Consider the following 21,622-nt stretch of genomic DNA (forward strand, 5'->3'; position numbering starts at 1 on the left):
CCCGGTCTACCTATTCTACAGCACCTCATATGTTGGCAGCATTATGTAAGTAATGATCCTCCAGATCTGATTAGGATCAATTCACTGACTCTAATCCAATGACACCTAAACTCTACTCTGAAGTTTACTAGGGGATCTGCATGTCCCATAAAGATGTAACAGGTAAACAGGAGGGTCTGGGTATAAGGCCAGATTTATCCCCAGTGTAAACCTATTGAAGATGGTGAGTTTACAGTGAAAATGATTCTAACCCAGTGTTTTAACTGACTCATGTAACCCTGGCTGCAGTTATTAGCACTGGCTCTCAACAGCCGTAGAGCTGTAGCCTCTCCAAGCTTCCTCTTATTTATAACTCAGGGGCATAAGAGGAGAATCTGGACTTGGTTCTGCACCCACTTGTCTTGGCATGAATTTACGGGGACTGCCCTTGGGGAGGAAAGGTCCTGCACCAACCGCGGGGCCCTGCCTGCCCTGGGCTCTGTAATAACATTTCCAATCTTTGGTGGCAGCAGTAGTAAAAGCCCTGTTGTAGGCAGGGCTCCAGGCTGCTGATGGTGTCTTAGGCACTCTGATTAGCGCAGGTCTAGATGATAAGGCAGCTATCATCACCCAGCCCTTGCTAGCCCTGCTACCACAAGTGGAGCTGCACCACTTCGCAATGGTGGGAAAGTCTCGTGTACTCACCCAACTCCAGAAGCAGGGGATTTCATCACAAGAGGCACATTGGGCGACAATTGGCAACGCTGATAGGTCTCAGAGTGCTACATTCCCAAGTAACCGTGTGCTCTCTGTGTAACAATATCTGCTCCAGTCGGCCTCTGACAAAATACATCCCAAGCCATGAGGGCTCACTCCAAAACTTTTCAGGGCAATTAGTTGATCAGGAGGCTTATAAAGGAGGGAAAGGGTCTCTCTCTCTTACAGACCATATGAACAGCCTCATTTGGGTGCTTAGTACTTGTGACAACTTGCTCCTCTGGAAGTGGAAGAGGAAACTGCTGTTTCCACTAGACTTGTTTTGAAAGCCCAAAGCAGAAGCTGGGTTTGTTCAGAGCAGGGGCAGCAGGCTGAATGGCTCAGGTCATATTGAGAATCACTTGGCTACCCCCTGCTGGCGGTTTTTGCCCTGCTGGGAGAAAGATGCTTCCTTCGAGAAATTGGCTGCATCAGAGCCCTGAGCCTTTTGTCAGCAGTGGTTGGGGTCTTCAGCTGGCTTAGGCAGTGCTGTGCTATTGAGTTGCTGAGGGGGCCCAAACCAAAACTGTCATCCCAAAACTTGGGACCCAAATTTTTCAGCTTGAGCCCATTCTGTCATTTTGTTTTAAATGCTCCAAACTCCTCAGCTTAATTAAAAACTTCATTTTTAGCTGGATCTCTTCTAGCTATAACCCTGTCAGGAGAGACCTGGTTACAATCAGGCTTAAAGCTGTGGTGTAGACAAGACCTAACTGTGTCCCTGTAATGGGGTTGAAACCTTGGGCAGTTCAGAATCCTAACCCCATTATGGGCACGTGATTAGTCCTATGATGCTAACCCATGCTGTAACCAGGTACCCTGACTTGGCCCAAGCCCTAGTATAGATGGGGCCTCAGAGCTTAGACAAACAGCCCATTTCTGTGTCCGTGAATTGGGTGCCATGGGCAGGGGTTGGCCCTGGAGAGCGACCGCCTTGTCTATCCACGGAATGGATACAGTGTGGGAAGCAACAGTGCAAGTGTCCCTGCCTTGGAATACCAGCTGCCAGGGCAAGAGGGAAATTCGAGCTCATTGCTAGAATGGTCCCATTCGACCTTTGGCCTTTCTACTGAGGCTGACCAATAAAGATGCCAGCTGAGGTGATGGACTTTGTACCATGGACACCTTCAGACTAGGAATGGAGGTGATGCCACCTACTCTTTTATTCTAAGCTCAGATGGAGGGAGAAGAATGTCCTTGGCTCCCTTCACACAGGCCAAAGTGGTTATCCGGTGGCAATAAGCTTTCAGCCACTGCCAGCCTCGGCTAGCTGTGAACCTGGGATATAGCAGCGGAAAGCAAGCTCCAGGCTCCAGTGCCATCCAGCCCCTTGTCACAAGGAGGTCAGCTGTTGTCATCAGAAAAAATACCTTGGTCAAGCCCCTGAACGTCCATGTGTTACAGCGACCGTTCACATCCCAGAGCAGGACTAATCTCTCTCTCTCTTCACCTAGGCCTGTCCTCCAATGTTGTTCCCATGTACCTGGGAGAGATGTCCCCCAAAAACCTGAGAGGTGCGGTCGGGGTGATGCCCCAGCTCTTCATCACCATTGGCATCCTTGTAGCTCAGATCCTTGGTCTTACTAACATCCTTGGAACCCTTGAAGGTAAAGCCACAGTCTGAGGAGGAGGGTCTCTGACTGCGCCTCAGTGGATGAGCTCTCTCACTGGGCACCTTGTTATCTGTTTGTCTGTTGCAGGCTGGCCAGTATTATTAGGGCTAACTGGGATCCCTGCAGTTGTGGAACTCTTCCTGTTGCCCTTCTTTCCTGAGAGTCCCAGGTACCTACTGATACAGAAGGGCAATGAAGAACAAGCCAGGCAAGGTACAGCCACGGCTGCTTAGCACTGCTAGCAAGAGAAGTAGGAGAAGGACAAGGGGCATGGATTTGAAACTAGGTCTCCATTCATAAACAAACTAGGGAAATGCAACTTAGGTGGAGCTACTATAAGGTGGGTGCAGAACTGGTTGGAAAACCATTCCCAGAGAGTAGTTCTTAGTGGTTTACAGTCAAACTGGAAGGGCATAATGAGTGGGTCCCACAGCAATGGGTCAGGTGGTTCTGTTCCATATCTTCATCAATGATTTAGATAATGACAGAGAGAGGACGCTTTTATAGTGTTTGTGGATGATACCAAGCTGGGAGGGGCTGCAAGAGCTTTGGATTAAAATTCACAATGATCTGGACAAACTGGAGAAATGCTCTGAAGTAAAAAGGATGAAATTCAATAAGGACAAATACAAAATACTCTTCTTAGGAAGGAACAGTCAATTGCACACATACAAAATGGGAAATGTCTGCCTGGGAAGGAGTATGGGGGAAAGGGATCTGGGGGTCATGGTGGATCACAAGCTAAATATGAGTCAACAGTGTAACACTGTAGCAAAAAAAAAAAAACATCATTCTGGGATGAATTAGCAGTAGCGTTATAAGCAAGACACGAGAAGCAATTCTTCCGCTCTACTCCATGCTGATAAGGCCTCAGCTGGAAAATTGCATCCAGTTCTGGGTGCCACATTTCAGGAAAGAGGTGGACAAATTGGAAAAAGTCCAGAGAAGAAAAACAAAAATGATTAAAGGTCTAGAAAACATGGCCTATGAGGGAAGATTGAAAAAATTTTGGTTTATTTAGTCTGGAGAAGAGAAGACTGTGGGGAGACATGATACCAGTTGACAAGTACATGAAGGGTTGTTTCAAGGAGGAAGGAAAAATTGTTCTCGTTAATCTCTGAGGATAGGGTAAGAAGTAATGGGCTTAAATTGCAGCAATGGAGGTTTAGGTTGGACGTTAGGAAAAACTTCCTAACAGTCAGGGTAGTTAAGCACTGGAATAAATTGCCCAGGGAGGTTGTGGAATCTCCGTCACTGGGGATTTTTAAGAGCAGATTAGACAAACACCTGTCAGGTATGGTCTAGATAATACTTAGTCCTGCCCTGAGTGCAGGGGACTGGACTAGAAGATCTCTCGAGGTCCCTGCCAGTCCTTCACTTCTATGATTCCCTGATATATGGGAATATGCTATGGGGAAACATCCTGAACCAAAAGTCAGGTCAGGCTGAATTAAGCTCCTGGTGCGACCCTTTTATACCTGGCAAACAGTAGGTCATTTATGCTTCCCTGTACAGCAAGTACATATAACTCCAGTTTTACGCGATAGGGCTGAAATGGGAACAGAGAGAGGATAACGGATTTGCCGAGAGTAAGAAAAATGGTCAGTGGCAGAGTCAGGAGTTCCGGCTCCCCCCAGTTCCTTGCTCTCACCACAGGAACACAAACTACTTAACTCTGATGGCAAGAAGATGGGTTGGAGCTCTCAGAACTCTCGTTAGAAACCTGAGCCTCATAATCAAGTGCAGGATAGAAGTGCTTTTTTGTGAGGGGAACTCTGGTCCCCTTCTCATTGTTCCTTTGTTGGCTCATATGGACGAAGGACCCCGTGGCCCTCTGGTCCCCCCTCCAGTCCTATGGCTGTTGCTGGTTGCTTTATGTTTCCCACAGTGCAGAAGTGGCCAAGACTGCCCTGCTGCTCCTGGGGTATCTCAGTTCCCCCTCTAGTTTCTGTAACTCCAGCCTCCTCCCCCGAGCTGAGATTACATGGAAACCCAACTTCCCCTTCCCTCCTCCCATCCAGCTCTGAAGAGGCTGAGAGGCTGGGATGACGTGGATGATGAGATCGAAGAGATGCGTCAGGAAGACCAGTCAGAAAAGTTGGAAGGTCGTCTGTCCGTGTTCAACCTCTGCACCTTCCAGGCCCTGCGGTGGCAGCTCATCTCCATCATTGTCATGATGATGGGCCAGCAGCTTTCTGGAGTTAATGCGGTAGGTGAGAGAACACCCAGGAAGATCGTCGGGTGGACTAGGAGAGGACCTGAGTTCTTAGGCAAGAGTGGCACCGCAGTGTTGACACAGATACTAGAACCCATTCCAGATGGGCACAAAACCCCAGTCTAGACCTTGGGATATGAGATTGGTCCCATGCCACGAAGTCTGGATCAGCATCTGACTGTTTAGGAGGGTTCTGCCCAGGGGTCTCAGGTTTGGAAGTTTATGGAGAAAGAAACCAGCCACAACAGCTGGAGCCAGATGTGGCTGTCTCCAAAGTTTGGGAGAGTTCAGATCTTGGATTTGTGTTTGGCTGCTTTTACAGCCTGGAGTTGCCCAAGTCAGAGCCTCCCCTTCCCCCCATCTATGAATGGCTAAGTATAACCGCAGGTATGGTTTGATTGCAGATATTCTACTATACAGACAAAATCTTTGAGTCTGCAGGTGTGAATAAAAACGACGTGCAGTATGTCACCGTGGGGATAGGTGCAGTCAATGTGTTCATGACTTGTGTAGCGGTAAGTTTCTCCCACTGCCCTACAGGTTCTAATTCCCCCACTGCCCACTTTTAATCCCCCCATGGCCCACCTCTCTGGCCCCTTTATACCGTTACCATTAACACAACTGCCCCTTCCCACATTTAGAGGAAAAGTCCCCTAGTGCTCAAGTCATACTAAACAGAGAGGCAAATTGTTTCCTTAAACTCATGCCATGTAATAGTGGGCATATGCTGGGTTACACCAATGCATGCCATTTCAACTTTCTTTGGGGAAATGGCAGGATCTACTTAGCTTCCTCACCAGGTCTTTTCTTGCTGCTCATGCTAGTGCACTCTCTGTCCTTGCAGCTGCTGTGTTACTGTAACGGATGGGTATAATGGCATCTCTGCCCTGGGAGATTGTGGATATGGTTCCATGGCCTTGGAGGCAACAGGCCTGCCCATGTGTCTATGAATCACTGATTGCTAGTGACACCCCTGATGCTAGGGTGGAGAAAAAATTCTTCAACTCAGACAGGTGATTGGGCTCTGAGAATGCATAGGCAGCCATGAGAAAAGAAAGGTGTCTTTTTTAACTGGTGCAACGAATAGGGCCTGGTACCAGGAGACCTGCGGTTCTATTCTCAGGTCTGCAAGAGGCTCACTGTGTGACTTTGAGCAAATCACTTGACTGCTCTGTGCCTCAGTTTTCCCTATCTGTGAAACACTGGTAATGATGCTTATCCACCCTTGTGAAGTGCTTTGACATCTGTGGATGAAGAGCACAGTATAAATGCTGCAGTGCCCCTCATGGGAGAGAAGAGACAGGACTTGGCTGGAATCCTTCTTGAGGCTGCTGGACCCCAGCGCATCTTGTGGTTCTGTCTGCCTCGGACTGACTAGCACAGCTTGGTCTGTCCAGTGTCAGTGCACAGGGTCTCCCTAAATCCTGGCCTGGATTAGGCAGTCATGGTAGGGACTGCTGACTGCCCTACAAGTGTGCTAAGCATCTGCAGAGGGGGTTCCCCCAGCTTTCACGGTTTCTATTTTATTTCCAATCCACATGTTACTGGTGATACTGAACTTTCCCTAATGGAACAGCCTCTTGGAATGTACAAAATATAAACTTCTCTATATGTTTGTTTGGTGTTGGTGTTTTGTTTTGTTTTTGTTGTGATTCTTTTTTTGGACCCATCCTCTAGAATTTGCTGGACAATTATCCCCCTGCTGTTGACTTCCCACAGGCTTTTATAAAAAACCCTATAGCAAGGGGATCTTGTTCTCTATTAAATTCTAGAGGCTTTTAGAGTAATTCCTGGAGAACCCTAGGACACTTGTATAGAACCCTGTTGGCTTCCTTGTCCTTAAATTCTAGTGGACTCTTCCCTGCAGAACTGCAAAGCGCTAGGTTCCTCAGAACACCCTGCCCCTAACAGCTGACAGCCCCCTGCCCACTTTCTCCTCTCAGGACAAAGAATGCTGGGTTCCCTTGGTGCCCCCTTTCTCACCCTCTTGTGTTGTGTCCCTCAGGTTTTCATCATTGAGTCCCTGGGGAGGAGACTTCTGCTTCTCGCTGGCTTTGGGATCTGCTGTATATCCTGTGCTATATTAACAATGGCCCTCAAACTCCAGGTATGTACCCGGATGGCTTAGGTGATAGTGTCTGTCTGTCTGTGGACCCTCTAGGGGATGTGGGCAGGGTCACTCTTTCCAGAGCTAACCGGGAGAATACGCAAGGCCTCCCAGCACAAACCACAGTGGGAAGCAGCAACCCTGCTGGGAAAGAGCAGGACTTCCATTAATTACATGGTTGGGTTAGCAGTGAGTGCACTCAGAGCTGAATTTGGTTGCTTCTCCCTTCCTCCCTCTACGTTCTTCTGACCGTTGCCCACGGTGTGCATCTCTGGTAGTGCCCCTTGGGTCTGCTTATAGGAAGTGAGGTTCCAGCTGAAGCTGTAAACTTAGGCCAGTTAGTGACGCTGTCTGACCCATCCCCTTCACGATCTCAGCCAGACACCCTGGGGTATACAGCGTCTCACAGTCTGCTTGCAAACGGCGCCTTGACTTTGCTGGCCACTTTAGTAGAGAACTGACTGTAATTCAGTGATTGAATTCCCCACAGGCCACTGTCTCCTGGATGCAGTACCTCAGCATAGCCTGCGTCATCGCCTATATCATTGGACATGCTATCGGAGCTAGTAAGTGTGCACGGGATGGTAAAACAAAGACATAAACTTTAAACAGCAACTTGGGCTGATGCAGAGATGAGCTGGTGTGTTTCTGCTTGGCCGTGTGACTTCGCAGTAACGATACAGATCTGATTGTTACCAGCTAGGCTGCACGCATGGTCCAGGGACCAGGGCTTTCTTCCCCAGACACGCAGGCCCCTTCTCATGCCAGCTAAAGGAGGATCTCTGGGGGGTGTCTGAGTGTATCGGTAAGAGAAGGACGTGATCTTTTATTTTCAAGAGGCTCTATAAAGACACAGTCTTACTGGTGTCTGAGACATGCCCAATAAATTTTGGAGCAAAACCCTCCTTGGAGGGTGAGTCACACCAGTTTAATCTGAATGGTGCTTTCTTGCATTTATATGCTCCTCGTGGAGCAAAAGGCAGCTGCCCCCTAAGAGCCAAATTCTGACCTGGCTGTGCCATGAAGTGGGTGGGTGCAGCATGTGCATAGTCGTGGAGGCTTTGTCCTGGATCTGCACCTCCTGACAGATGTGCTGCCCCACTACAGCAGAGGTGCTCTGCATTCGTTCGCAGGAGGAGCCCTGCGGAGCGATTCCCAACACTGCAGTATACTGTCTCTTAAGCTCCTGCAAGGGTTTCGCTGGCTAGTGGAAACTGCCATCCCCCCGACCCTTTCCTCATCTATGTGCATAGTGGGACTGGCTCAGGAATGCCGGCTGCAGACAGGAGACTCTCAGTGCAGAGTGACCGAGTTTCTGCAGCCGTGTGTTTGTGAGTGAGCTACGAAATCTTTTCTTCCCTCTGTCTAACTTATCTCTGCCTTGGCTGTAAACACTTAGAATCATAGAATCATAGAATATCAGGGTTGGAAGGGACCTCAGGAGGTCATCTAGTCCAACCCCCTGCTCAAAGCAGGACCAATCCCCAATTAAATCATCCCAGCCAGGGCTTTGTCAAGCCTGACCTTAAAAACTTCTAAGGAAGGAGATTCTACCACCTCCCTAGGTAACGCATTCCAGTGTTTCACCACCCTCCTAGTGAAAAAGTTTTTCCTAATATCCAACCTAAATCTCCCCCACTGCAACTTGAGACCATTACTCCTTGTCCTGTCCTCTTCTACCACTGAGAATAGTCTAGAACCATCCTCTCTGGAACCACCTCTCAGGTAGTTGAAAGCAGCTATCAAATCCCCCCTCATTCTTCTCTTCTGCAGACTAAACAATCCCAGTTCCCTCAGCCTCTCCTCATAAGTCATGTGTTCCAGACCCCTAATCATTTTTGTTGCCCTTCGCTGGACTCTCTCCAATTTATCCACATCCTTCTTGTAGTGTGGGGCCCAAAACTGGACACAGTACTCCAGATGAGGCCTCACCAATGTCGAATAGAGGGGAACGATCACGTCCCTCGATCTGCTCGCTATGCCCCTACTTATACATCCCAAAATGCCATTGGCCTTCTTGGCAACAAGGGCACACTGCTGACTCATATCCAGCTTCTCGTCCACTGTCACCCCTAGGTCCTTTTCCGCAGAACTGCTGCCTAGCCATTCGGTCCCTAGTCTGTAGCTGTGCATTGGGTTCTTCCGTCCTAAGTGCAGGACCCTGCACTTATCCTTATTGAACCTCATCAGATTTCTTTTGGCCCAATCCTCCAATTTGTCTAGGTCTCTCTGTATCCTATCCCTGCCCTCCAGCGTATCTACCACTCCTCCCAGTTTAGTATCATCCGCAAATTTGCTGAGAGTGCAATCCACACCATCCTCCAGATCATTTATGAAGATATTGAACAAAACCGGCCCCAGGACCGACCCTTGTGGCACTCCACTTGACACCGGCTGCCAACTAGACATGGAGCCATTGATCACTACCCGTTGAGCCCGACAATCTAGCCAACTTTCTACCCACCTTATAGTGCATTCATCCAGCCCATACTTCTTTAACTTGCTGACAAGTTACTAGCTTCTCAGCCAGGGAATGATTGCCCAGCCCTTTCCCCGTTTTCTTTTGATCCGGATGTAATTTGATAAATCAATGGGTTATTCAGGGCTGCACGGGGCAGGGGAGGAGAGGGAGCAAAATCTGAAACTGAGGCCACTCCTCCTCCCCTGAAACTTAGGCTGCAGGTGGGTCAGGAGATGGAGAATGAGCCTGGCCCACACTCACCTTGCAGCAGCGGCTCCTGGGCCCAGCTCCCCGCTCCAGGCATTCCGGCCTAGCACGCAAAGTTGCAGGGCCACTCCGGTTTGTCCCAGCCGCCCCTCTGATGGGACAGGGAGATGGCCAGGCCAAGTCTGAGTGAGTGGGGTTGTGACCCGGTGGACTGGCTCAGCACCCTCAGCAGCTGGGCCAAACCAGATTGGAGCCACCCCATGCGCCACATCACAAACACCTTCAAATTCCACAGGTTTGGGGGTCCTCTCAAACAGAGGGGCTGGGGAAAACTGCCCCTTTTGCCTCCCTCTGCCAATTATGGGTGGCAGTGGGCTTCTTATCTTAGATTGCCATTCAGGGAGCTTTGCCCCTCCTGCCCCAACCAGGAATTTCCCCAATGGTCAGTTTCTTTCGCAGAGACAGCAGCAACTGTTACGACAGCCAGCTGTCTTCAAGGAAGCCAGTTTGCCCCATCAGAGATCTCCGGTGCGATTGCTGTGTGTGTTGACATGCTTGAGCACTGCTGAAAACAGCAGTGTCGATGTGGCAGCCTGGCTATGCATATAGGGACTTTCTCAAGGGAGAGGCAGGTTGTTGCTGGATACCAGTTTGAGATTGACATAGGCACATGGTGACGTGTTGGAAGAAGTCAGGCCTTCTGGGGAAGGGAGGGTCCTTAGGTAAGATAGATACGAGAGCAGGCTCTTTCTTGTTTTAAAATCCTTTTCATCTTCCTCGGTGTACCCACTGTGAGGACAAACAGTTTGGTTTAAGAAGGCTGTTGGATCACTGGATAACACGGGTTACAGGCTCCCAGAGCTCTGTCACACCTGCTGGGTAAATGCAAGAGGCCTGACAGCTGAGGGGTGCGCTCAGAGACGAGCGGGGGACAGAGGTGCAGCTAGCCTCAGGACCACGACAATGGCTAGTTACAGTCATTCCATTCTGCTTTTTCCATCTCTTCCTGTAGTTAGTTTATCCAGGGACTTGTAACCACGAGTGCCTTAGAAACCATCGCCTTCTATTGTACATTCAGTCCCGCGCCTTCTAAGGATTTGGGCGAGGGAAATGCCTCTTAAAATGTTCAGACTCTTCTTTCTCTTCAAGGTCCAATCCCCTCTGTGATGATAACTGAAATGTTCCTGCAGTCATCCCGGCCTGCGGCCTTCATGGTGGGTGGATCTGTGCATTGGCTCTGCAACTTTACAGTTGGGCTCGTCTTCCTTTACATGGTGGTGAGTGCGGAGCGATCTCCAGAGTCTCACGGGGGTTTGTCACCTGAGGTTAGAAGCACCCTCCTGCCCGGGGGGGATGGTCTTAAAGGGGAACACTGGCCCTTTTTTACTCTTAACACTTCAAAGTTCCCAGTTAGTCCCAGAATGCATGGGTGGAGGATTAACTATAAAGGGCCAGAACCTCATCTGATGTAAATCAGCATTGCTTTATTGACTTCAATGTCTGCTGAGGATCTGGCCCCCAGTATATCTTCGCTCCTCTTTCGGGCCCTTGCCTAGTGCTGAATTGAAAGTTTACAAAAATCTTCCAGAGGATTCCGTGGTGGGGAGTAGGTGTTTCAAGGGAAATTAAAGATATTTATAGTCTTTCACCTCTGGGTCACTGGTTCAAAGCCAGCCCAAGTCAGCAGTGACCCAAGCTATTGATATCTGACAACCTCTACCACCTCAGAACTGGGGGTATTTTCCACTCGCTTTGCATGGATATGAAATGTGGATAGATAAAACTCTCAGCCCCACTTCTTCCCCCCTACTTGCTGGCAGTCTCAGGAGAAATGGGGGAGAGATTTCTTGAGCATTTTAAGGTGCTCAGGTATCAAAGTGGCAAGTACGATGTAAATGCTTAGCCAGACAGGATTAACAGCCTATTCTGATGCTTACTGAAGCCAACAGAAAGACTCCCACTGACTTCAGTGAGCATTGGATTGGGCCCAGAATGGGCCATGGAGATGAAACTTCTCCCTGTGAGAAATGATCCCTCTAGCTCAGTATGGACGTGCATTGGCATGACTGTGTGGGCAGGTTGTACCGCGATGGTGCCCGACCTGCCCTGCCTTGTATCTTCTTTCACATCTGTGCAAAGTGGGCGTAAAACCACTACCACCTTAGAACTGGGGGTGTTTGCCACTCACCTTGCATGGGTGTGAATGAACAACCCAACATGCAAGACACCAGGATCAGGTCCACATCCCAGGCTGTGCCGGTTCTGTGACAAAACACAGGCCTTTAGTCCCTAGGGCTGCGAATCCAGCACCTCGGCTATCTTCACATGGTTACAATTAAATAAGGGTCTATGCTGCTGCCTTTTTTACAGCTGCTGCAGAGTTTTGCATTTCCAAACTATGTGACACAGGCCCTGTAGAGCCTCCATCTTATCATAACTGGCATCCTCTACATGTTCCCTGACTCCTTCCCCTCTGGTTTTCATTCCTCCAGAAAGGGCTTGAAGCCTATTGCTTCCTTGTCTTCTGTGCCATCTGCCTGGTCGCCGTCATTTACATCTTCATCATTGTCCCCGAAACCAAGGGCAAAACCTTCATGGAGATCAATCAGAGCATGGCCAAGAGGAACAAGGTAGAAATCCAGATGGACAAACAAAAGCTGAATGATTTCCAGCCTGCCTCAGAGACACTGAAGAAGAAGGAAGAAGCACACTCAGCCAGTGTGCTCTGATCCGGTCCAGCGTCCCGACTGACACAGTGATGACCAGGTTTCAGAGTAACAGCCATGTTAGTCTGTCTTTGCAAAAAGAAAAGGAGTACTTGTGGCACCTTAGAGACTAACCAATTTATTTGAGCATGAGCTTTCGTGAGCCACAGCTCACTTCATCGGATGCATACCGTGGAAACTACAGTAGACATTATATACACACAGAGACCATGAAACAATACCCCCTCCCACCCCACTGTCCTGCTGGTAATAGCTTATCAAAAGTGATCATCAAGTTGGGCTATTTCCAGCACAAATCCAGGTTTTCTCACCCTCCGCCCCCCCCCCCCCCTCCACAAACTCACTCTCCTGCTGGTAATAGCCCATCCAAAGTGACCACTCTCTTCACAATGTGTATGATAATCAAGGTGGGTCATTTCCAGCACAAATCCAGGTTCTCTCACCCCCTCACCCCCCTCCAAAAACCACACACACAAACTCAATCTCCTGCTGGTAATAGCTTATCCAAAGTGACCACTCTCCCTACAATGTGCATGATAATCAAGGTGGGCCATTTCCAGCATAAATCCAGGTTTTCTCACCCCCCCACCCCCATACACACACAAACTCACTCTCCTGCTGGTAATAGCTCATCCAAAGTGACCACTCTCCCTACAATGTGCATGGTAATCAAGGTGGGTCATTTCCAGCACAGATCCAGGCTTTCTCACCCCCCCCCCGCCCCCCCCCGGGAACACACACACACATAAACTCACTCTCCTGCTGGCAATAGCTCATCCAAACTGACCACTCTCCAAGTTTAAATCCAAGTTTAACCAGAACGTCTGGGGGGGGGGGGGGGAGGGGTAGGAAAAAGCAAGGGGAAATAGGCTACCTTGCATAATGACTTAGCCACTCCCAGTCTCTATTTAAGCCTAAGTTAATTGTATCAAATTTGCAAATGAATTCCAATTCAGCAGTTTCTCGCTGGAGTCTGGATTTTAAGTTTTTTTGTTGTAAGATAGTGACCTTCTTGTCGGTGATTGCGTGACCAGAGAGATTGAAGTGTTTTCCGACTGGTTTATGAATGTTCTAATTCTTGACATCTGATTTGTGTCCATTTATTCTTTTACGTAGAGACTGTCCAGTTTGACCAATGTACATGGCAGAGGGGCATTGCTGGCACATGATGGCATATATCACATTGGTGGATGTGCAGTTGAACGAGCCTCTGATAGTGTGGCTGATGTGATTAGGCCCTGTGATGGTGTCCCCTGAATAGATATGTGGGCACAGTTGGCAACAGGCTTTGTTGCAAGGATAGGTTCCTGGGCTAGTGGTTCTGTTGTGTGGTATGTGGTTGTTGGTGAGTATTTGCTTCAGGTTGGGGGGCTGTCTGTAAGCGAGGACTGGTCTGTCTCCCAAGATTTGTGAGAGTTTTGGGTCATCCTTCAGGATAGGTTGTAGATCCTTAATAATGCGTTGGAGGGGTTTTAGTTGGGGGCTGAAGGTGACGGCTAGTGGCGTTCTGTTATTTTCTTTATTAGGCCTGTCCTGTAGTAGGTGACTTCTGGGAACTCTTCTGGCTCTATCAATCTGTTTCTTCACTTCCGCAGGTGGGTACTGTAGTTTTAAGAAAGCTTGATAGAGATCTTGTAGGTGTTTGTCTCTGTCTGAGGGGTTGGAGCAAATGATGTGATGACCAGCAAGTGATGACCAGGGTTTCTCTTCAGTGGGGGAGCAGCTTCCTGACTGGACCTTTGCTTTTTCATTCAAAACTTTGTCTGTATGTCTCCCACAGTGGGGGAGCATCCAAAGAAGCCAGAGAGTAGAGTCCGCACTAGCTGCTCCCTGCCAGCACTAGCGTGAATGTTGGTGGTAATGTTTGGGTTTAGAAAATTAATCTCCTTTCTCTTCATTCACAGCTTGAGCTAACTGTGGGCCCTAACTCTCAGCCAGCAAAAAATTGTCACTTAATGCTTAAGTAGCATGTCCAAAGTGCTCTGCAAACTCATCCAAATTCTGGAGAGGCGGGTATCGCTGTCCCTGTCTTACAGATAAGGAAACTGAGGCCGTGAAATTTGCAGAGCCAGGATTAGATCCCACAAGGGCCTACCTTCCAGCCCTGCTCTGGCCAGTAGACTGTGCTGTCCGTTGGTGGATGTAGGCTGCAAATTCAATGGGAGCAACGTAACTCTGGTGTAATTCCAGTACAAAACAAAACAAAACAAAAAAATACCAAGAGCATGGTACAATGAATGCTCTGGGGCTGGTAGGGAGTAGGTCAGTGAGGGGCCCTGGCTCACCCTCAGGACCTGCTCCATGCAGCTGACTTAGGGTCCGTCCAGCAGCAAGAGAGACCCCGCCTGGGATGCAGTGTGGGAGACGACTCCATTCAGCATCCAGACCTGGCTGTGCGGAGGTGGGAGAGCTCTCACCATAAGCCTAACACCCCGCCCCTGTGTTTCTGCTGCCTGGAAACCGGGACATGTAGGGGTATTGCCCCGGTGCTCCCTCTGGCAGATTTGACTCTTCGGGCCTCTGTAGCATCACACAACATCGTGCAGCAATGTGGCCGGGAACAGTGCCACCGTGACACAGGGTCCAAGCCATGGTGCCATGCATGACTTCTCAGCAATGGAGCAAATGCAGGTCCTCGCCCTCCCTCCCTCTGCTACTCTGGGTGTTTTTGCACCCCTGATTAGCACCCTTGATCTCAGTGGGTGCTGTTGAACCCATGAACCCCCACTAAAGCTGCCCCTGGTGCTGCCTGTCCGGTTAACTATCCCTAATGCAGTTTCTGTCACACATAGCAGGGCTGGGACAAACCAGCTTGGAGCTAACTAGACCCCTCCCAGGTCAGTGCCAAGCAAGCAGGCTGTGAGCCCCTGTGAGCACTTTCTGGCTTTCGTCATCACTGGAAGTATTGTCCCATTCCACCATTCAAGCCAATGTTGCCTAAAGAGCCACCCAAGTGTTGGAGACCCCAGGGCATGGCCACTAGTTAAGTCGAGGGGATGGAAGCCCATAAGGGTCGAGGAAGTCTTCCTGCTGAAGGCCTAAGGCCTTCTTGTCAACCCCCCTTAATAGAACTCAGGCCTGGCTGGTTTGAGTAACCTCTTTTGCTCTTAAAACAATGTTGCTGTTGTAGATAATGCCTCATAGTGTAAGGTTTGCTGACGCCAAGTTAAAGATAACAGGAGAGACAGCTACAAGGCCAGACAGGATGTGCTGGTTGTTTAAGTTGCTAGGAATGCTTGTTAGAGGTTGCAGGAAATAAACATTGTTGTAACCCATATAAGGAAGGCAGAGTATTTGTGCAAAGCTTTGATTGGCTGATGTGTAGTGCAGTAGCATTAAGGAATATAAAAGTGTGTGTAATGACCTGCTCTGGTGTGCAGGATTTGAGATTTCTCTCCCTGTACCTTTCTTTGGAATTCCAAATAAACTTTTCTGCTTCTCCACTCCATTGTGTTTATTGGGTGACGCACACCGGCTAACGAACCCCTGCTGTTGTTTTGCCTGTGGGCACTGGGTGCCGGCAACAGCTTTTGGCGTCCCTGGGTGGGCATGAGGCTGCAATTTAGCCTTGCCCGGATCCCTTCCGGCTGTCGAGGATTGCAGCGACAACCGACGCCCAGCGTGCACCGGTGAGTTCATCAGGGGCCTCGGAGGAGACGCAGTTTGATCGACCCCAGAGGGCACGACGGTGCAATGCACTCACACAGTGGAGAAGTACCGAGGGTGACGGTGGGAGGAACCGGTCCTTCAGATAAGGTAGGAACTTTGTGAAATCCGGATTGTGCTCTCTGTTTGAACTTGGGGACGCCCAGAGTTACCCTGTAGGTATGGGACAGGAACAGAGCACAGGAGGTAGGGTACAGTGCACGCCCCTAGAGTGTATTTTAGTAAATTGGAAGGTATTTGGATCAGATCCAATGACTAAGGGTAAATTGAAGTGATTTTGTATGGTTGACTGGCCTCAGTACCAATTAGAGGACCAGGAACAGTGGCCTCCCGGAGGATCACTAAATCATAATATAATCCTCCAGTTACTCCTGTTCTGTCAGTGAACGGGGAAGTGGAATGAGCATTCTTATGACCTTGTGGTCTCGTACTGGTATTTTACAACTCTGTAATTTAACCCCGATTGGCCCGGTAGCAATTAATGTCAGTCCCCGGACCCCCACCCCAAATGTAACGGCAGATCCGGTGCCCCCTTCGGCCCCTACACCCACACAGAGTGAGGCTCAGAGTAAGATTCCTAGTGAAGCTCATAGTGAGGTTCGAGCTCCATCTGCTGGACTATACCCGTTACTTACCAAGACTAAAATCGCCCGTAATGCAATAGAAAGGACAAGCTCTTACCATGCAGGTCTATACTCATACACCTTTTAATCCTATGGACCTGGCCACTTTCAAAGCACAGGCTGGAGAATTTTCTATCAACCCAAGCAAGTTTGTATTGGTTTTTGAGGGATGTCTTAGCAGCTACAAGCCAGACTGGGATGATTGTAATGTCCTTCTGCGAACATTATTGACTGAGGTTGAACAAAAACAGGTCATAGCTAAAGCAAGGGGAAAAGCAAAAAGGCGATATGACCAGGACTGTAACAATATCCCGACCCCAGATGATCAGGTTCCCATAAAGGATCCTAGGTGGGACCCAAATGACAATCAGGCTATGACCTACGTCACCTCCTATAAGGAGCTGCTACTGTATGGACTCCGTTACGCAGCTGTCAGACAGAATAATTGGACTAAACCATATGAGGTAGTGCAGGATCCAAAGGAAAGCCCTGGAGCCTTTTTACAGCGCATTCGAGACACGATCCGACAGTATACCAATGCAGATCCTAATGATCCGCAAACTGAGGCAATTATTAAAGGAGCATTTACAAGCAGGGCAGCCCCCGACATTAAGAGAAAGCTACAGAAAAAGGAGGATTTAATGGGTATGACCATGGCACAGATTTTAGAAGCAGCAAATCGTGTGTATAGTTTAAGAGAAGTGGAGAAGGAGAAGAAGCAAGTGAAATTGATGGTAGCGGCGGTGCAGGCAGGCACGAAGGGAAGTGAACGAGAAGGAAGGGGCCATGGACGCGGACGTGCAGGCCCGCAGGAGAGACAACTGGGGTGCAATCAGTGTGCCCTGTGTTGGCAAGAGGGACACTGAAAGAATGAGTGCCCAAACAAGAAGGAAAGGGGGGGTACCTCTATGATGGCGATAGAAGAATAGGAATACAGGTGTCAGGGGAGACAGATCATCCTACCCCCGGAACCCTGAGTAAAAATGCGGGTGGGAAATGAAGAAATAGATTTTTTAGTGGACTCTGAAGCGGCACGAATGGCTGTAAATCAACCCTTCAGTTGCCAGTAGCAGACTCCCTCACTGTGACAGGAGCCACAGGCAAAGATACCAAGCAAAGCTCTTAGAGAACCCCGAGGTCACGCTGCAGCCTTGTCCATCCCTTAACCCTGCCACCCTCTTACCAGAAACTGAGAAACAGTAACATGACTGTTTGGAGATCATACATGCCCAATATTCTAGCCGCCCGGACTTGAAGGATGTGCCCCTCCCAAATGCAGATTATGAGTGGTACACTGATGGTAGCAGCATGGTGATAGATGGGCAAAGGAGGGCGGGTTATGCTATTGTGACCCTCAATGACACCGTGGAAGCTGAAAGTTTGCCCGCTGGGACCTTTGCCCAGTTGGCTGAGCTAGTGGCCCTTACCCGTGCACTCGACCTGTCCAAAGGAAAACGGGTCAATATTTTCACTGATTCCAAATATGCTTTTGGTGTGCTGCATGCCCATGCTGGTCTATGGAAACAAAGGGGAATGCTGACAGCCCAAGGCTCCCCAGTAAAACACAGGCCCCAAATCCTCCGGCTTCTAGAGGCAGTGCAACTCCCCTTGGAAGTGGCAGTGGTACACTGTAAGGCCCATCAGAGGGAGGATCAATATGTGACCAGGGGTAATGCCAGGGCAGATAGAGAGGCGAAGCATGCTGCCACCCTGATGTCCCCTCAGACTGAGAACACCTATATGCATGCCCTTATCCCATCAGTGGGGGAGCTCCCGACCCCTCAGTATTCTGGGGAGGAGAAACAGCTAGCTGACAAACTTGGTCTCCAGGAAAAGGAGGGATGGCTTCATTCCCCGGAAGGGAAAGTCCTCTTACCAAAGGGCCTAATGCTGCCAGTATTACAGAAACTACATCAAACCACTCACGCTGGCAGGGAGGCACTTATCCAACTAATGGGAAAGTACTTCATAACCTCCAGACTCAGACCCCTGGCTGCCCAGGTACAGGAGGAATGCCTAGTCTGTCAAAAGAATAACCCCCGACCAGGACACCCAGTGCCACCACCGGCCCTGGAACCCACTCCATGCCCCGGACGGGTGCGGCAAATAGACTTTACTGAGTTTCCCTGGACCCAAGAGTTCAAGTATCTCCTTGTCATAGTGAATAGATTCAGCGGATGGCCGGAAGCCTTTCCATGTCACAATTGCACTGCCAGGACAGTGGCTCTCAAGTTTGTTAAGTAGATCATTCCTCGCTTTGGATTTCCCCAGTGGATAAAATCTGACAATGGAACACACTTCACGTCAAAAATCGTCCAAAGCATCTCAGACGCCTTACAGATTCCCTGGAAACTCCATACACTCTGGAGACCGCAAGCCAGGGGGGTAGTGGAGCGAACCAATCAGACCCTTAAGCGACATCTCTCGAAAGTATGCCAGGAGGCCTCTCTACGGTGGCCTGATGCCCTGCCCCTAGTCCTGCTCCGCATCCGTGCTCTCCCAAAGGGTAGATTAGGGCTCAGTCCCTTTGAAATTATGTTTGGAAGGGCATGGCCTATGAATGGTACACCGGTTGTGTCAGGGGGAGAGTGGGAACTGGGGAATGGGTTTCTGTCTCAGTATGTGTGCTCCCTGTCTGCTGTTCTTTTGCCTCTTTACAGGTATACTAAGGATTCCCAGCCTCTACCCTTGGACTCGCCCATCCACTCCCTGCAGCCTGGTGATTCAGTGCTCGTATGTACCTGGAAAGACGAGCTCCTCCAGGAAAAGTGGAAGGGACCCTATACCATCCTGCTGGTCTCCCACACGGCAGCAAAGGTCAAGGGACACAAAAATTGAATTCATTATACCCGGCTGAAAGTGGTGTCAACCCCCTCGGCTGAAAGGTGGACCGTGCATTCAGCCCCCTCCACTGAGGATCTTGGACTAAAATTATTATTCAAACGGCAGCCCACCGGGAAGGCAGGAAAGTAGATGGGAGGGTATATTTTATTCCCCCTCTTGGCCATGTGCCTAACTGGTACTGCTGTTTCAGGCACTGTACCCGTAAATACCTGGCTGGCACTGGCCCAGAGTGCAGTAAACGCAACGTTGTTCTCAGAGAACCTTATTCTCAGAGACTGAGGCAGCAGCTCTGGCCTTTTCCTTAGTTGGTATTCCCGGGCTTGTAGTGCATAATTATCACGCAGTAGAGCACCTTGCCTGCACGGTGGCAAAGGCCATTAATTTAACCTCAACCGTCCTGGCCCAACTCTCACATGAGTTAGGGGAAGTACGTCAGGGTATGCTACAGAACAGGTTGGCTGTGAATTATTTGCTTCTACGCCATGGTCACCTATGCCAGAAGTTTGCAGGAATGTGTTGCTTTAATATAACAGATGCAGGGCCATCCGTAGAAACTGATTTACAACGCCTACAGCAGCTGGCAAAGGGCATTCATCAGCAAACTGGGGAAGATTGGCTAGGCTCTTTATTTTTTGGTTGGGGCCTTTCCCCATGGCTAAGTGGGTTGTTTAGCCTATTATTTAAGTTTTTTTCCCCCTGTATTAATCATGTTATGTTTACTGTGTTCTATGTGGTCCTGTGTAAAAATGCTTATTTTGCATAGCTTTAAAAATTTTAATTTTATGCATAGCCCACTAGTAAGTAAATAAAGATGAGAAGACTCAAGCAACAGAAATAAGTATTCTCAAAGGAGGGAATTGCTGGAGACCCCAGGGCATGGCCACTAGTTAAGTCGAGGGGATGGAAGGCCATAAGGGTCGAGGAAATCTCCCTGCTGAAGGCCTAAGGCCTTCTTGTCAACCCTCCGTAATAGAACTCAGGCCTGGCTGGTTTGAGTAACCTCTTTTGCTCTTAAAACAATGTTGCTGTTGTAGATAATGCCTCATAGTGTAAGGTTTGCTGACGCCAAGTTAAAGATAACAGGAGAGACAGCTACAAGGCCAGACAGGATGTGCTGGTTGTTTAAGTTGCTAGGAATGCTTGTTAGAGGTTGCAGGAAATAAACATTGTTGTAACCCATATAAGGAAGGCAGAGTATTTGTGCAAAGCTTTGACTGGCTGATGTGTAGTGCAGTAGCACTAAGGAATATAAAAGTGTGTGTAATGACCTGCTCTGGTGTGCAGGATTTGAGATTTCTCTCCCTGTACCTTTCTTTGGAATTCCAAATAAACTTTTCTGCTTCTCCACTCCATTGTGTTTATTGGGTGACGCACACTGGGCAACGAACCCCTGCTGTTGTTTTGCCTCTGGGTGCTGGCAATACAAGGAAAACTGAGTGGTTGGCTCTTTGCTGTAATCCTCCTAACCAGACAGAGGAAGCTGGTGCCTCTGAGAGCCAGTGGGAAGAAGTGTGAAGATCCTTGATGTGGCAATGGCTAGCGAAAGGGGGAGGTCCCAGGAAAGAATTGATGAGGAAGAGGTTAACATTAGCCCTTAATGCAGAAAGCGTTCTTGATAGGTTGTGCTGGAACGATTGGTTAGTAGCTGTAAATAAATCTGATTTGACGAAAACTTCTGCACGTGGCTGTTATGGCGCAGGCTGAAAGAGGTTTTTGCATCGCAAACGGTTGCTCATCGCAAATGTTCTCAGTACATTGAGGGCCTTGTCAGGACGGTCGGCTCACTCTTGTTGTATAACCCTTCTAGGTGGCCTGTGGCAGAGATGCCATGGGTTGGCTGTCCTTAAGAGTGAGTTTGACAGCCCCAAACAGTGACACTTTCCAGGTGGTGTGGTAGGTCATTGCTTAAGACAGGGACTCTCATCTTTGGTCCTTAGCGACATGCAACAGTCCATGTTTTTAATCCAACCAGCACTTAATAGTTTGTTTTTAAAATGTACATTGCTTAATATTGCATATGAAATGCTTAGAGGTCCTAATTCATACTAAAGTCTAGGGCACGTGGGAATTCTATATGCAGCGCAAACCAGTGGATTTTAATAAACACAACTATTTGCTAGTTGGAACCAAGACCTGGATGGTTGGAGATCCCTGAGGACATGAATTTGTCCAGTGGGGTGTAAATTTTGAACTGTATTTGGCAGAACCTGCAAGCTTTTGATCAAGTCCTGCTCATTTTTTGGGCAAACTCATATTTTTTTGACCATCAAGTAGTCACACACACACAAAAAAACCCACGTAGCCTCCTCTCTTCTCATGAGCCTGTTATCTCCAAGGCTACCACAATACACAAGCTTGGAAAACGGCTTTCCAATCTCCAAGGAGGTCCCGGCTGTATTATTGTCTCTTGCAGAGCCTGAGTAAA

General features: G+C 49.0%; 1 protein-coding gene and 1 long non-coding RNA gene across 7 annotated transcripts in view; both read left to right on the forward strand.

Moving 5' to 3' along the window:
* LOC125624413 (solute carrier family 2, facilitated glucose transporter member 5-like) overlaps positions 1–12,774 on the forward strand; it is a 108,953-nt gene extending 96,179 nt beyond the window's left edge. For all 6 annotated transcript variants that reach the window (XM_075120990.1, XM_075120989.1, XM_048825081.2 and 3 more), the window contains 8 exons: positions 2,190–2,342; positions 2,436–2,561; positions 4,370–4,557; positions 4,968–5,078; positions 6,569–6,670; positions 7,161–7,236; positions 10,488–10,615; positions 11,831–12,774. In XM_075120990.1, the coding sequence (XP_074977091.1) occupies positions 2,190–2,342; positions 2,436–2,561; positions 4,370–4,557; positions 4,968–5,078; positions 6,569–6,670; positions 7,161–7,236; positions 10,488–10,615; positions 11,831–12,067 (1,121 nt within the window). In that variant the 3' untranslated portion in view covers positions 12,068–12,774. The remainder of the gene's footprint in view (positions 1–2,189; positions 2,343–2,435; positions 2,562–4,369; positions 4,558–4,967; positions 5,079–6,568; positions 6,671–7,160; positions 7,237–10,487; positions 10,616–11,830) is intronic.
* A 138-nt stretch (positions 12,775–12,912) lies between these two features.
* On the forward strand, positions 12,913–20,544 carry LOC142069534 (uncharacterized). Its single transcript, XR_012665406.1, has 2 exons — positions 12,913–15,820; positions 19,014–20,544. It is a non-coding gene; the product is annotated as an uncharacterized LOC142069534 (long non-coding RNA).
* The last annotated feature ends 1,078 nt before the right edge of the window (positions 20,545–21,622 follow it).

The sequence above is a fragment of the Caretta caretta genome, chromosome 18 (assembly GCF_965140235.1).
Source record: "Caretta caretta isolate rCarCar2 chromosome 18, rCarCar1.hap1, whole genome shotgun sequence".
Lineage (NCBI taxonomy): Eukaryota > Metazoa > Chordata > Testudines > Cheloniidae > Caretta > Caretta caretta.